The 16,402-nt window shown below is 54.8% G+C and overlaps 1 protein-coding gene across 3 annotated transcripts; it reads right to left on the bottom strand.

The window, feature by feature from the left end:
* Positions 1 to 289: 289 nt before the first annotated feature.
* On the bottom strand, positions 290 to 15,027 carry PGF (placental growth factor). 3 transcript variants are annotated; one of them, XM_016208677.2, is made up of 8 exons: positions 14,894 to 15,027; positions 14,612 to 14,754; positions 13,347 to 13,389; positions 8,893 to 9,089; positions 8,011 to 8,087; positions 5,948 to 5,977; positions 5,779 to 5,841; positions 290 to 2,264 (listed from the first exon to the last, which is right to left on the bottom strand). In XM_016208677.2, exons 2-7 carry the CDS (start codon positions 14,684 to 14,686, stop codon positions 5,784 to 5,786), a joined length of 480 nt encoding a protein of 159 aa, XP_016064163.1. In that variant the 5' UTR covers positions 14,687 to 14,754; positions 14,894 to 15,027; the 3' UTR covers positions 290 to 2,264; positions 5,779 to 5,783. The 3 variants fall into 3 exon arrangements, with proteins under 3 accessions (XP_016064163.1, XP_016064165.1, XP_016064164.1); XM_016208679.2 differs by lacking the exon at positions 5,779 to 5,841; XM_016208678.2 differs by lacking the exon at positions 5,948 to 5,977.
* Between the last annotated feature and the right edge of the window lie 1,375 nt (positions 15,028 to 16,402).

The raw sequence follows: 16,402 nt of genomic DNA, 5'->3' as shown, positions 1-16,402 counted from the left end.
ATCCTGTAACACATGATATGGTCTCTCTCCACTCAAATCCAGGATCTGTGAGAGCAGATCCTTGCGTCCCTTATTCCCCACTGGATCCTTGGTGCCTAGGACAGTGTCAGGTACACAGATGGTGCTCCACAAATAAATAATGGGCAAGTGAAAAGGGCCCTTTAGGGACTAACCGATCTGGAGGACTGCAATATGGTCAAAGGGACCCATCAGGTCCTTTCCTCCTCATTCCCACTGCTTCTGGCCTCCAAGAGCTCCCCTGGTCTCTGGCTAGTTCTCTATAGGGGTCCATGGCCTGGGTAGGAAGACTGACCTCCATGTGGGTGATCTGGGAAGCTGAGAGCCTTGGAGATGCTATAGGGACTGAGCTGGGGTCCCTGGGGCCAAGACAGGGTCTGGCACAGGGGAAGGGGTGCTATTTTCAGCTCTTAGTCCACCAAAGGCAATGGCTCAGAATGGCTGCAGCCCAAGAAGGGAGATGCAAGGGAGAAAGTGCAGTTCTGCAAAGCATGTGCCCTGGGGCTGGCCCACACCCACCCTGTGATCACCAGCCAGAGCACATTCTGACCAGAGCGTCCTCCAGGGGGCCCAGGCCTCAGTGAACCTACAGCCAAGGGCAGCTGCTTTAGCAGGGCCAACCCACCCCACCCCACTGAACGGTCCATGGCTTCCCTCCAAAGCCCAAGGCAAGCCTGCCCCTGGGTCCCTGTGGGTTTGTCCTGAGCAGCCTGCAATAAATGGGGAACTCCCCTTCCCATAATACATAGAACAGTAAAACTATATACATGACAGGAGAGACTTCTACACATACTTCTACACATACAGACACATCCATTTAAACTAGAGGTAGATGGGAGTCTGATAGTATGTGGTTTGGACTGAAAACATTTTAAAAATCATTTTTTCTCATTTCATGCCAAGGCCTTCAGGAGGAAGGCAGAGGATGATGGGAGGCAAAAGGGAAAGGAAATCGGGCAGAATCTGCAGAACTCTGCACTCAGCAGCCTGAGCAGGCTGGAGATGGGGGCCAGGACCTGAAGAGCCTGGGAGCCCCCATTCACTCAGGGTCCAGAGGGCCAGGCACTGGGCTGGCTATAAGGTGGCCTTGAGGGGAGGGGAAGGGTACTGTGCTCTTGAATTTGATGGTGTTCAGGGAACACTGGGGCCAGACTCCTCCAACTTTGGGGCCAAGACTATATCTTGGGAACCCCTCATTATAGAAAGAGTGGACCTCAGGGTTTTTGCCTAAAACAGCTGAGGGGAAGACACCCTAGGAAGCTGCAGGAGAGGCTGGAGCCAACCCTTGTGGCCCATGATCCCTTTTGCTGTCCTTCCATTTCTGCTGCTGTTCACTGCTCCAGCAGACACAATCCCCTGGAGAAGCTGTTTCCAGACTAGAATAACTTTATTCAAGAGAATCTGCCTTGGCAGTCAGACAGCCATGCGGGGCAGTGTGCTCCATGTCCAGCCTGGGGCCCACTCGTTGCCCGTGTCCCTGAGAGGGGCAGAATGGTGACGCCTTCCTTGGCCATAAGGAACAATGTCCCAGTACAAGCAGTGGCATGATGGGAGGAGATACAGGAGGGGACTAGGAGTGGCAAAGGCCCCAGGCAACGGCTGTTCTCAGGAGCTGAATGTTCTGCTCTCCAGGGTGCAGAGCCGCTGCCAGGAAGAGGAGGAGGCCACAGGGCCCTCACCCCCTGCCTGCCTTCCCACTCAGCTGGGGCCATGGCGGCCAGAGCAAGCCCTCCACCCATCCTGGCCAGGAGCTCCCAGAGCAAGGGCTGCTGGTCCAGCCAGAGCACGCCTTCCACCCCATCCCGGCCAGGAGCTCCCAAAGCAAGGGCTGCTGGTCCACGAAGAGCCCAAGGCCCAGGGACAGGCAGTGGGTTCCCCCTCTCCTCTTCTTCTCTCTCCAGCCCCCGGGAGACCCCGGGGCCTCTGGGGCCTGGCTTGCCCCTCACAAAGTCACGTCTTGCTTCTTTCCAAGCTGACGCACACATGAGCTGGGCCGTGGCTGCCTTCTTTCTCTCACGTTCTGCTTAAGGCACTGAATTCCTGAGGGTCCTGTCCCTCTCTGCCCCTCGTCTTGGAGGGAGCGAGTCATTCAGCAGGGATACAATTGGCTAATAAATAGAGGGCAAGTGCCAGCAAAGAGGTAACTGAGAGTGTGACGATAATAAATACAGGAGCCGGGTATGGGGTCTCTCTCCTCCGTGGGGCCGGTTACCTCGGGGGAGAAGTATCACCGCACCTGCCAGAGGCTAAACACAGAAAGCGGTATCAGTACACGGTGGGGGGCGGGTCCCTCCTACGGGAGGGGGGACAGACCCAGGGGGGAAGCTGGGACAGGGAGCACGGGGAGATTGCAGCATGCCTGGATCTCTGCTTGCACCGAGGCCAAAGAGAAGCTAGGAGCTACCCTGCGCCAAGCATGGACCCAGGCACCCGGCCCTGTGCTAAGCACTCTCTCATTTACCTTCCCACTTAGCCGGGCCACGGCGGCCAGAGCAAGCTCTCCACCCGTCATGAGGACGGCACTGTTAATATCATCCTTTTGCAGATGAGAAAGCTGAAGCTCAGAGAGGTTAAGAAACTTGCCCAAAGTCAGACAGCTAGTCAGTGGCATGAACCCAGTTGGGCCCCATACACTACCACCACTGATTACTTTAGGACAGCAGTCTTCAAATGAGGGTACAGGTGCCCCTGGATGTACAAGAAAATTGTCCAAGATGTATATGAGTGCTGATAGTTTTAAAAGAATCCATTTTCAGTTCTCCACCTGAAAACTGCCTGCCTGAGAGGTCTGCTTCCCTGCCATCCTGAGAGTTCAGTTACCTTTCTACCTGGGAGCATCCTGCTCATTCCAAGGCTGTGACAATACTTTGTCCCAAGGCAAATATATCCAGGGACACTGAACAAAGAACAACTTGAGATACTGACTGTAGGTGTTGAAAAAGGAAATATGGCAAATGACTGGATGACCAAGCCTTTTGTGAGTCGGATAGTTTGAAGTCTTTTCTTTCAACAGAATTAACAACTCAACCGAATCGTCAGCTAACACGTCGTGAGAAGTAATTTTTGTTAGCAGATTACCTTGAGGTCTTTGGCAAATATCTTGGGAGGAGTTTGTGGATGAAAAAGGGGCCGCATACTAAATCTCAAGAGCTCAAGGGGGCCTTCTTGCTGGCCCAGTAAACTCAGAGACCAAGAATAACCACACAGATGGTCTGAACATAAAACTTCCTAACTAAAAGTGAGCCAAGGTGGGTGGTCACGTCCTAGGCCTGTAGCTTCCTTGACAGAGGCCAATCATTTCCTGAGTGCGCCTAATGTCTTTTTGCAGCTAAGATAACATACCTTTGAAATGTGAGAGTAATCTCCTTTCCAAACTCTCGGAGCATAATCTCCCACCAGAGCAGGAGAGCACAGAGCCCCTCATGGTTATCTGGTTCCCCATATACCATCTCTATGTGCTGTAAATGTTACTTATTAACCATCCTGTGCCCTCCATTGTAAAAGAAGTATATATTTATCCATTTTATTTTATCCATTCCTAGAGATTTCCCAGCTTTGCTTTCTTCCGCCTCCCTAACCTACATAGCACCAATGAATTTCATGTAACCCTTCTTTTGTCTCCTTCGATTCTAATGTATAAAATAAGCTACAGAACTGCCAGTCTCCGGAGCATTTTCTCAATCCGATGAGATTTTGCTTCCCGGCAATTGTCAGTTTGGCGCAAATAAACTTTTAAAAATTCTCTACAGGTTTGGATGGTTCTTATGTTGACAAGTTCAAGTAATTAAGTGGCATCTAGTCCCATTTACTTATTTATGTGAGCGTGATTTCTCAACCTTTCATCTATAAAAAATGGTGAACAGAAATGCAATACTGAATCCTGTCTCAGTCTGGCATGAGGTAACATTCATTAGCGGGTTCATTAATTGAAAGAAGTAGCCACATCCACCTCATTGAGATGCATCCTTAATTAGACTGATTGTATTTTTTTTTTTAAAGATTTTTAAAAGTTGATTTTTAGAGAGAGAGGAAGGGAGAGGGAGAGAGAGAAACATTGAAGGGAGAGCGAAACATCAATTGGCTGCCTCTTGCAGGCCCCGTGTGGATGATCGAGGCTGTAACCTGGGCATGTGTCCTGACCAGGAATTAAATCAGCAGCCTGTCGGGGCACAGGAAGATGCCCAACCTATTGGGTCACACCGCCCGGGGATTGACTGTACTTTTATGTTTAACACTTATTAAAATATGATGTATTTGTGCTGTTTTGATCAATTGGTATGACTAATAATTATTGTGATAATTCATTCCAGGAGAAAATTTAAAGTTTATGTTTACAAGAAATTTAAACTAATTCAAACTTATATACCATTGTAGCAGGTACACATGACAAGGTGATATAGAAAAGACTTGAACATTAAAAAAATTACATTAGGCTAAAATTCTGTGGGGGAGGTGAAATGGGAATATAAATTCAAGGAAAAAGCAGCGCTACAAATATGCAACTGATATTAAAGGGGGTGCATATTGTGGCTTTGTTGCTGTTGTTCATTTCTTTTTAAAGTGCATGATGTTGTTAAATTAAAACACCTTATCCCATAAGATACATCTCAAGAGTTATCTAGTGGCTTTATATTAAAACATTAATATTTATAACATGCCAGAAATGATATCTTTACAACCATTTATAATTTTGATGGAAAAGTTAAATGTTAATGTAAAAATGAGCAAGGGAGCACATGTGTTTTTAAAATTCTTTCAGGAGATTCCCAAATGAGATGTTTGAAGACTGCTGCCCTGGCAGATGGAGCAACAGGACGCTTTCTGTGTGGGCCTGCCTGGCGGCGGGGAGCCCCGCATGGACGACACTGCCAGCTCCTTCCCCAGCCGCTGCTTGGGCCCAGGGGAGAAATGAGGGCCACGTGCCTTCGGGGGCCAACTTCCCTACAATCCCTGTCTTCACAGAGTGGGGTGGAAGTCTCTGTTCACGGAGGGGAGCACCCATGGGGTAAGAGTTGGGTCAGCTCCCGTCCCATGGCCCTAAGTGATTTCCTGGAGCCTTGGAACTAAAAGGAACCCGTGGTGTGACTGAGTTACTGTAGATGTGAAATATTTTATTTTTACTATTGACTCTCACAGATTTGGATTGTCCCTTCTCTAATCCTCTCCCAGCTAAATCAGGCCTGGACTCCAACCTGGACCTCCAGGTATGAAGCCAAGATGGACAGGTAACATTGAGAGGGAAATAGGAAGTGGGTGGACCCCCAGACCCCCTGGGGGTAGAAATAGGGGCGTGGGAGCCAGTGGGCTCTTGCTCCTTCCCCAAGGCCTCTAGGCAGTAGCCCTGGGTACATTTTCAGCTATTGGACTTTTCATCACTGGAAGGTAAGCACTTAAGAGCAAGAATCTTGTTGGCTCATTTACCGGTATACCTGACAGACAGTTAAGTGCTTGGTAAGTGTTTCTAGAATGACTAAATGCTTAGTGGGGCCCTGGCTCCTCATTTTACACAGAGAGAAAAACTAGGCTCAGAGAGGTGACTTGCTCAGGCCACACAGAGACTTGGGCTAAGTCAGGACAAGAACCAAGGCCCCCTGATGCTTCCTGGGCCCTAGAATCTCTAGAAATGCAGCTCCCTGTTCTGGTCCCCAAGCCTGCTCTTGGCCTCGCTTTCCTCCTTCCCCAGCACTGACGCCTGCTGGTGGGGGCTCCCTGCTGGCTCAGCCTCCTTGTCATCCCTGGACCGCCCCCCAGCACACTCACAGGTGTCAGTCTTTGAGTCTCTGCTTCTCTTTCTTCCTCTTCCCACTGCCCTTGGGTCTCCTCCTGCAATAAGCCAAAAGCGTCAGGACAGAGTGGCTGGGGGGTTCTCATGCTAGGACAGGGGCTGGCAGGCCTGAGAATAGTCTGGAGCTCCAGCCAGGCCACTTACCTTTCTGGCTTCATTATATCCTGCAGGGGCCTGGGGAGACAGACAGACAGAGAGGAGCAGGGGAGAATCAGGAGAGAGACACTGGGGGCTCCCTGCCACCCACACACCTCCCCTCAGATAGTCATCCTGATCTTGCAGTTGGCGCTGAAGCCACTAGGGGGTAGCATGGAGCTAGTGAGGAAGAGATGGCCAGAGGCCCCTGGGCTTCCGTTCCCACTCCAGACTCTGGTGACCCCACCAAGAGCAATACAAATTTCCCCTTGGGGCCCCTTTCCATAACCTTCTGTGCTTAGCCTCTTGGCATCAAGTCTGGGGATTTGTAAGCCTGTTCTTTCCTGCCTTCTCTGTTTACTTCTCTCGTTCCTGCCCTTCGCTCCAGGGTGCACTGAGTTTCCTCAAGGACAGTGAATGAGGCCACAGAGTGGAGGATGGTTGCTGCCAGCTAAGGCTGCCTGTCAGGACACAACTGCCACCTCCGCTCTGAGGATGTGTGATGCTGCAGGCAACAGCGGGAGGAGTGGGTGAGGGGTGCAGTGAGGGGATATATGCACAGCCCCATAGTCACCAGGCATGTCCTGGTTCTGCTTCTGGAGCTGTGGCCGCTGGCCCAGAGGAGAGAAGAAAGGTGTCCTTTTGGTCAGCCTGTTGGAAGCAGACAGGGCCTCAGTCTTCCCTGGGAACAGGGGTGGAGGTGTGGGGCAGCAGGGCCAGGGAACGTTGCCCTGGGCTGGCTGTCTCCCTGGGGAGCCAGGGCAGGGTACCAGGGCCTCTTGGACTGCTTGGTCATGTCTCTGCCATCTTGGGCAAGTCAGAGACACTCGTGGAGCCTCAGTTCCTGCCTGTCCCAACAGAGTGGCTGTGAGGGCAAAGGTGATGTAGAATGTGAAAGGTCACTGTCTAGCACTGTGCCTGGGAGGGGTCATTACAGAGCTACTGTAGTTCGGCTAAACCTGGCTGGGAGGAATGGGAGAAAATGGATTGAGACAGAGTCCCTGACAGTGGTATAGTGAAGGAGGCCTAGAGCCTGGGCTCAGGTCCAAGAGGGGTGGCCAGAGCCCTGGACACTAAGCAGAGCCAAGCCCAGGGCAGTGCTGGGTCTCTGGAGGGTGGCCACGAGGGGTAGCATGACACAGGGTAGGCTTAGGGGTTGGACCAGCTGGGTTCACTCATAAGCTGTGGCAAATCAGGTAACCACACCAAGCCTCAGTTTCCTCATCCATAAAATGGGGCTGATGATAGTAGCTACCTCTCAGGGTTGTTAGGAGAGCAGGGACCTTGTCCATCTCAAGCATGTAGGACAGTGCCTGGCATACAGTAGGTGCTCAATTAATTCTCACTGAATGAGAATGAGGACATTTGAACTTGAATGAGAAAACACATTCAAGTGCCTGGTGTGGGGCTAGGCACACAGAAGGGGCAGAATCAATGGTGGTGGTCCCCCTGCTTCCTGCCCAGAATAGGGCTCAGGGTCTCTTCTCTGGTGCCTCCATCCACAACCCAGAGCATGGGGACAGCACCTCAGCTGTTGCTCCTCCTGCTAACGTTCACAGTGTCCTGGGAACAAGCTGGTCAGACGCTCTGCTGGGTGGGTGTATGATTTTACAGAAACCCCAATGCCTTCTTCCTTCTGCCCCTTTCCTCCTGCCATAGCTTGTCCTTCTCTGTGCTCCTCTGCCCAACTGTCCCCTTCCACAGGCACCAGCCTGGCCCAGAACTAAGCCCAGGCTTGAAGAGTCCTTGCTTCAGTGTCTCTTCCAGGGCTGTGGCAGCTGCCTCCCATCTCAGGGAGGAACATGGTGTGCCCCGAGCCCCTGCAAGTCTGGGAGGGACCCAGGCTTCCTTCACCACCGTGGCTTCTCAGCAGCTGTTTTCCAACTACTGGAACCACCTCCTCAGGCAAAAACTGGCTGATGGGGGGGACAAAATGCAGCTGCCTCTGATCCCTGATTTCCCTGGTCTCCCTTAGCCAAGAAGGAAGAGTAGCTTGCAGCAGGGATGGGCAACCACGTGGCTAAGGCTGCCAAATGCATGGGGCCTGTCCCTGCCACTCCCTGAGGACCTACCTGCATCTGCAGCGCTTGTGCTGAGAGAATGTCATTTCTAAGTAGGAGGTCTGATTCCGAATGTCAATCCTCAGGATCTGTGGGACAGAAAGGTTGGATGCCTGGATTGGGGAGGTGGCTGTGGGTTTCCAACACTCTTTCCACTTGTAGGAAGGACAAGGTTCCATGTTTCCCCCCACCCTTTGGACTACGTGCCCTCATTCTGCTTTGAGTAGGGGGCAAACAGTCCTCCCACCGGCATGTGGATCTGAGGGAGGCCCCTGTCCCTCTCCACCCACGGCCACCAGCATAGCAACAATGTAGGAAGGGGATCTATTCTCTAGAGTCAGAGAGACATATGTTGAAATCTTGGCTCTTCTACCTGCTCAGCAAGGGAAATAACATCTCTGAACCTCAAGCTCCTTAGTTCCGAAACAGGAGAAACACTTGCCTTGAAGGACCAAATGTTAAGGTAGCATTTATGAAATGCCTAGCACAGTGCTTGACATTACTCAGCAAGTGCTCCACAAACCACTGTGTGCGTATGTGTGCGCCCGTGTGCGCGCAAGGCTCAGGGCACCAAATGCTCCAGGTATAAACAGGGACTTCTTAAGTCTGAGCAGATGCAAATCTTTTCCATCCTCAATCAGATATCCTGGGTCCTGGAGTAGGGCTGAGCTAGAGCCCTGGACGGCTGATAAGGGAGGAGGTGAGTGGGCTCAAAGTTGGGATGCGGGCTTGAGAAGGAGGGGCACTGTGCTGGGTGGTAGAGCACAGGCCTGGGAGTCAGTGGCAGTCCTGTCACCTTCCCTCCTTCCTTCTCCAGGTGGGCAGGTGCTGTGGACCTCTGAGTAGGGTGTGTATAATGGGGCAGGTGGGACGTGCGGAGGAGACCCTTCCTACCTGCATGGTGACATTGGCCATCTCCACTGGCATACAGCGCAGGCCATCATCACCACAGCAGCCAGTGCAGCGCAGCAGGGGGACACAGGATGGGCTGAATATGTACTGCATCTCATCAGGGTACTCCGACAAGATGTCCACCAGCTTCTCCATGGTCCGGCAGTAGCTGCGGCCCCATACTTCCTGGAAGGGCATCACTACAGGGGGGCACAGTCAGCTGGGTCAGGTCAGGAGGGCCCTGCTTCTTGATGCCCCTGTCCTGGCTCCTTAGACCTTGCAGAGCCTTCCAGGTTTAGCCCACACCTCCTCCTGCAGGAAGCCCTCAGCCTATCTGAGCTCCCTCTGCTCTGAACTGATGTGATCCCTCTGGTTAGACTGCTGGACCCTGAGCTCATCTGCCAGGTGGAAGTCCCAGAGGAATGGAATTCCTCAGTGTCCTGAGCTCTCTGCTATATTCTCAACTGAGGCACCCACACCTGCCTTAGTGCCCTTGGAGTTTCGAGGAGCGTGCCCTGGCAGCTCCCCAGGCCCGCTGGGTCTTTCTCAGGCCTGACCTGGTGCTTCCTCGGTCCTGGGGACTTTGCAGAACACAGTTCTGTATGTTCTGCGAGACTGGCTTGCAGACTCCCACAGGGAGGGTTAGCCTTCGCCCCAGTCCTTATTTCCTGCCCCATTCTGGGCAAGCTCCTCTGCCAGGCAGTCAAGACTGCAGCCAGCAGCGTGCCCCATCCCCACTCCTTATTTTATGGGACCAGCCCTTGAACCAAACCGGACTACATCACTATAATTCCCACCTTTGGGCTATGTCCCTCCCTCACTTCTCATTTCTAACCAGATCAAGCCTACTACCCATTTCTCAAGGCCCGCCTCCCTGCCTCCTCTCTAAATTTTTCTTCAACTTTTCTAGAATGAAAAGATGCTCCTCCTTTGAGCATAACTAGGCCCCAAGGACTGGCCTTATCTTAGCCACTGGTGGCTCCTATCTCCTTTACAACCAAACTGAGGCTCTGTGAGGACAGGGCCCCAAGCACCCAGTAAACACAGGCTAAATAATGACTGACTGATTAGATGATAGTTCACTGAAGACTATCAGGGACATCCCCAACCCTCACGATGTCCTGGTGCTCATGAGTGGGAGCTTTTGGGGGGCCAATCTGGACTCAAAAGATGCTGCTCCTTCAGAGGAAGACCTGGGGCCTGGCCCCAAATAGAGGCTCACAGGAAATGAGTAACCAGAAGCAGGAGACCTGGCTTCTAGTCCTGGCCCTACACTGACTCTGTGACCTTGGGGAGGTCACTTAACCTTTCTGGGTATATCAGTTTCCTGGGCTGGGGAAAAAGAAGCAGGTTAGGAATAGATAGTTGCTAAGGTCTCTCCCAGCTCTGACAGACGGTCTGTGATTCTGGGCACACTACCCAGTCCAGCCTTGAGGCCATGGGCAGAGAAACATCTCCGGCCCTGGGTCATCCTGCTCCACACATGATGGTTGTCCTCAGCTGGTAGAAGAAGACATGGGAGCTGGGTCATCTGGGGGCCCTGAAGCCTCTGCCCTAGAGCATTGGTTCTCCTACCATGGCTCACCTCCTTCCATGGCCCTTTCTAAGAGGCAGAAGGGGCCAAAGTCCATTCCACTGAGCCTATGAGGACCTGAGTCTCGGGGTAATCTCAGAGGAAAAATAAACTTCAGCCCCAGCAGAGGCCCTGGGGAAAGGCTGCAAGCTGGTGGAAAATACCCAAGAGGTGGTATGTCCACGTGGAGCTGGCCGAGGAGGTCACAGAGGCCATAAACCACACTTATCTGGGTGTCTGCTGCTCCATTCTGCTTTGTCTGCTTAGGGGGCACTAGGGCTGGGCCTAGGGACAAGAGGAAGACCAGTGCCTCCCCTGATCCTACCTCTCCAGGCCACTGGGACACTCTCCCTGGAACCCCAAGTGGGAAACAAGCCCCTCTCCCCATAAGTAGCCCTAAAGCCCCAGGGAAGCTGGCCTTTTCAGTGCAAGGTCAGAGGGGCACCTCCCTATCATAACTCCACGAATGCGTGTTTAGTCTAAAATCTCCATGAGCACTATGTAACTCTGAACGTTTAATCTCCACCTTGGAAAACATAAATAATAGCAGAGAATAGCCAGCTGACGAAGTGCCACAGAACAGCAGCAGAGAAGGGGTAACCCAGCCCCCTACCAGTCTGCAAACAGACTCCCATCCAGCTGGGCTGTTGGGGCCACAGCCAGGTTAAGCAGAGCCAGCTGAGCCTTGGCGGCAAAAGAAGGGATTTCCTTTCCTCACCCCCACACCCACCACACAGGCTGCATCAACAGGCCCAGGCTCCAGGCCCTGAAATCCGCCACTTTCTGGACCACAAGGCTGGGTTGTGTTGGGGAAAGGCTGAGAAGGGGGTGAGCTGGGCCTGGTTTACCTGGCAGCCACCAAGAAAAAGGGTAGTTCATCTCTGGAGGCTGCAGTCTGGGTGAGTGGGAGAAACAAAGCGTCCCGGGTGGGTAAAGGGGCCAGTTCAGCAAGCGGTGACCACTCCCAGATGTGGGCCAAGGCCCTCGGCAAAGCGCTCTGCTCAGCTGCTCCTGAGAGCGCTTCCTCTGGCCCCAGACCTGTTCCAGAGGCAGGGGTCGGGGTGAGAGGAGTGGGAGGCTGTGGCCCAGTCAAGGGCCAGGCCAGGGCTAAGCTGTCCCACAAAGGCTGCTCCCAGGGCCACGAGTGGGCTCTCAGCTCTCGAGAGCCCTTATGGGCGAGCCTCCTATCCTGTTCCAGCTGCCTACCACCCAGGACAGAGGAGACCCAAGAAGGGCGATGTTTAATCCTGAGAGCAGCTCCTGGGGAGGCCGCCAGGAGGCCACAGGGCTGAACAGAACTGCTGGCCACCAGCCCAAGCCCTGCAGGTGTCCTCTCCATAGTCACTGGTGGGGCACATAGCCAGCCTGCCGCAGGGACATTCTGCTCATGCCTGCTCAGCCATGAGCTGGGGATACTGAGGAGTGTTCAAGGCTTCAGGCAACTCCAAGGGCTTCTGTGAGCCTCAGGTTCTTCATCTATAAAATCTGGGGAATACAAATGCCTTCCTAGTTCACAGCCTGTGGCCAGCACAGAGTTATAGTAAATGCCCGATACTATTACCACGGTAGTAGCAGTAAAAATCAACATCCACGGCTGCAAAGTACAGGCCATGCTGTCTCTTGTCCAGGGTTAGCAGGAAGAAATGGCATTTTCAGATTTTGATAACTGGGGTCCAAAGCTCATGGGGCTTCCCCTGGCCATAATGCAGGTCCCTGATTGATTAGGATGGCAGGTTAGCTGCCCTAATGAATTGACACTATGAGCCTCCTCACCCTGGTCCCTGAAAGATATATACTCCTCTGTCCCCCCATGGAACCAGAGAATTCTACAATCTTAGAAAAAAACCTTAGATATCATGCAGTCTATTGCTCCCACTTACAGATGAGGAAACTGAGGCTCAGACTGCTTCAGTAGCTGTTGCCTGAAATACACTAAAAGCATCAGAGGACATGGGTGGAGGTGGTGATGGGTCCCTCCCTGAATCTCCGTATAGTATTGTGCCAATCTCAGAGGGCACAGCAAGGGGAGAGGGAGAGGATCAATGAAGTCAAGAGCTGCTACCTTCTCCATGCCCAAGGACCTGGGGTTCAGGCATGAGAACATGGCCAGGCCCAGGAGAAGCTGACTACCACACAGGCAGGCCAGCAGAAAGAGGGTGTTCCCAGCTCGAACTGGCTATCATGCATGCGAGTGTGCAATGTCCCTACACACTCCCTCTTCGACAGAGCTGGGGGAAGCCTCAGAAATGGTGTGTGGCCTCACTGCTCGTCTTGGAGAGTCAGAGAGGGAGGAGCAAGGCAGGGGGCCTGGCATGAGCATCCTGCCTTCTGCACGTATGTCTCTTTGGCAACCGTCTAGCCTTTTGAAGATTCCTGTTTGATGCAACCCAGGGTGGAGAGTGGAGGGGCCAGGGAGGGCGCGACTCATGTTCTGTCTGTTTGTAATCAATGAAAAGGCCTGGCTGCTGGGAAGGGCTGGCTGCTGGGAAGGTCCATTCTCCCCTCCTGATTCTCTTGATTGCTTTCCCACTGCACCCAGCTTCCAGACCACCAGTCTAGGCCCTGGCACTCACTGCCCACGCTGCCCTCCAAGACCTCATGGGCCCCCTGACATCATGCTGGGAAGGGGCTCTGAACCAACTAGACCCAGTCCTGCTCTCTGGGTGACCCTGGCCCAGGAATACACTTCTCTAGGCCTCTGGGTCACAATGGGGCGTTTCTCAAGCCCTGCCAACTTTGTCAGCCAGGGCATCAGCAAGCTTGCAGACTTTTCCCAACTTAATATCATCCTGCACCCACCCTTCATGCCAGTCCCTCCCCACCCTCTGCAGAGGCTTGAAAGGAGAGGGCTTGGTGAGCATACACACCAACCCACCTTGCTTACCTTTCGTCCCTGACGAGTTGTTCCCAGCAGACAAAGCCAATTGCTGTGGACAGAAAGGTGCAGAAATAAGAGGGACCACCATGGGCCTCTGTGCTCTGGGGCCGAGGGTATTGGCAAGAGCATAGAGAGCCGTCTGAGCTCCTTTCCACCCACTGCACACACTCTCTGCCCTGTCTCAGAGCTGTTTCTTTCCAGGTCCAACTAAAACCTCACTGGACCTTGGGTGGGTCCCAGGCCTCACTCTGGCCTCAGTTTCCTCATTTGGAAAGGGTAGGAGTCTAGAGGCTTTGGGAGCACTTTGCTTTCTGTGTCCCAAAGATCTTATAATCCTTAGGGGTCTTCCTCCTACCCAGCCCCCAGGCCACCCTGCTAGGCCCTATGCAGCCTGCTTTGGCTGGGCGCCAGAGCCTGGGAGAGGTGATCAGCTGGTGGGAGCAGAGGGGCTGAAGCGGGTGGCGCCATGAGCTGGTGCTGCCGGTAACGTTACACCTCTGGCCAGCCCTGCAGCAGGCAAGCGGGTGGCTGGTGGGGCTTTTCTGCCCCAGGGGTCTGTCTAGCCCACCCACTCCTGGGCTGGGGCAGGGGACTCCCAGGGCAGTGGGACAGCGCAGTGGGAAGGCAGCTCATTGGCTTTGTCAGGATTTCACTGCCCAAGCTGGCTCCTGGCCAGACTCCCCCGGCTCCTGGGAAAAGAGCCCTGCTCACTTCCCCAGGCCCTGCGCTCGGGACCTCCGGCTGCCCACCAGGGAGGGATGGCACAGCAAGACCGCTTGTCTTGCCCCTAGCCCACCCTGGAGCCCTGGGCTAAGCCTAGGGGGGTGGGCTGATGAGGGCATGGCCCAGTCTCACTACCAATGGCCTCTTCTGCTGGCTTTCCCCGCCACTAGACCGGGTCAGAGGTCCTGGGGGCGCCTGCCTGGTCACAGGCCTCGACCCTGACCACAAGGCCAGGGACCAGCCTGGGATTAGTGGAGAGATGCTTTTAGCAAAGCCACTGTGGCTCCAGGGGCCAGACAGGAAACCTCCCTCCCTTCCCTGTGGCTTCCCTGCCCCCACCAAGACAGACCCCAGAGCTGAAGTCTGGGACAGCCCAGCCTGAGGTCTCCTCCCAGACAACGTGGTCCTGAGGGACTCCTGGGAAATGTATGGACATCCTTGGAGGTGCAGCTCCTGGGAGTGCGTCTGTGATTTCTGAGCCCCCTGCTTTGAGTGCTGGGGCTGGGGAGATCAGGGGAGCCAGGCTGGGATGTGGGGGTGGGTCTTACCTGGGGGCACACAGCAGGCAGCGCCAGCCCAGCCAGGAGCTGCAGGAAGCAAGTGAACAGCCTCATGGCGCGCATCTTCTCAGACGTCCCAAGCCAGGGGGCTCCAACAGAAAACCGCCGTGCTCATCCCCCTGGGGGAGTCCCTGGCACAGGAGGAGAGGAGCTGAGTGGGGGGCTGGATGCCCCCCTCACTACTGCCCCGAGGTCCCCACTAGTGGCCCGGGCATCCTCTGGAAGCCCTGGGGATTCAGGAGCCCTCAGGTAAGTCTGTGGCTGGAGAACCTGCTGCGAAGAGCCCGGCCGGGCGAGGCGGCGAGAGGCAGGCGCGTCCCAGAGGAAGGTCCGTCGGGCTCCCAGCGCGACCCCGGGTCTCCTCCCGGCGGGCCCGCGAGGACGCGGCGTCCTGCTCAGACAGCAGCTCTTATGGGACTGGAGCCTGCCTGCGACCGGGTTTCAGGAGCGGTGAAGGGGGCGGGGCGCCAGGCCCGCCCCGCCCACCGCGGACGAGGCGCCGGGGGAGCGGCGCAGCCCGGAGCCCCGCCGGCTGGCGGCGGGGGCGGCGCGGGTCGGGGCGCGCTCGTCCCGCGGCGCGTGGAAGGGGCGCTCAGCGCGCGGACCCTCGCCTCCGCCCGCGCCCAGCCCGCACTTGCGCCGGGGCCGCCCGGAGCCTGGTGCCCTGGCCGCCAGGACCCAGGGCCGCCCCGGGATGGGGCTCACAGCTCGCCCCCCGCGCTTCCAGGCTGGCCACCTGGGGCGGGGGCACCCAGCTGTGGAGCCTGACGTCTGCGATCAAGGCGCAAGACTTCAGGGGCCTCTGCAGAAGCTGCGGCCCCAGACCACTAGGAAGGCAGCAATTTGGTCTGGCCCTTCACGGTGCCACCTCATGCCATGCCCACAATTCTCAGGGGTGAAAGGATTATTAACCCCATTTTGAGGATGAAGAAACTGAGGTTCCAAGAGTGCCCCTGCATGTATATAGTACATACGTATGCACTCGAAAAGCGTGCGTGTGTGTTACTGACAGAGACAAAACCCAGCCACCGGACTCCAGAACTGGCTCCCTGCCCCATGCACCTCCTCCCGGCCAAGCACTCAGAGGGCAGGGCACCCAGGCTCTTGTGGGAAGCGTCCTCGCAGGCCCTCCCTGGGAGCCCACCCCGGGCAAACTGGAGAGTGGCCTGGTGCCGCCTTTCCTCCTGGTCCCAGCAGCAGGAGATGCTCCAACTCCGCAGGGTCGGCAGACAGGGGTCTTCATGTGTTTGTGCCTGCGTGTGTCTGTGCATGTGTGTGAGCCCTTAGGTGTGACTGTGAGGATCATGAGTCTCTGTGTAGTCTGAGTGTCTGCGTGTGTACAATGTCACTTATGTGTGGATCTGCTCTCTTGCTATCTCTGGCTGCTTTTGTGATTGTGTGTGTATGTGTCTGCTACATCTCTAGGTGTGTTTGGAAGCGTGTCTGAATGTGCATTTCAGTGGATTGTGAATTTGCATGTCTTCCTGTGTCTTTGTGTGTCTTGCTCCGTTGTGTGAGTGTTTGCACCAATTTCTGTGTGTGACTGTGTATCTCCTGTGCATTTATGTGTGTCTTCCCATGGTCCTTAAACGTTCATCACCGCCACCACCCTCTGTGCACAGCTCCCTGGCTGCAAGAACCTGGCAGGATTTGGGGTCTTTGGTTGGCCCAGGCCTGGGGCTGGTGGGTGGCTGTGGGAGAGAAAGGAGGCCTGGGAGGCGGGCCCCTAGAGCTCACATTCCAGCTAGAAGCAAAAAGGCAAGGGCAGCCCCAGCTCTC

The sequence above is a fragment of the Miniopterus natalensis genome, chromosome 1 (genome assembly GCF_054644295.1).
Source record: "Miniopterus natalensis isolate mMinNat1 chromosome 1, mMinNat1.hap1, whole genome shotgun sequence".
NCBI classification, from domain to species: Eukaryota; Metazoa; Chordata; class Mammalia; order Chiroptera; family Miniopteridae; genus Miniopterus; species Miniopterus natalensis.
Note: the sequence above shows the minus strand (reverse complement) of the source record. Positions and strands in the feature narration are given on the sequence as shown.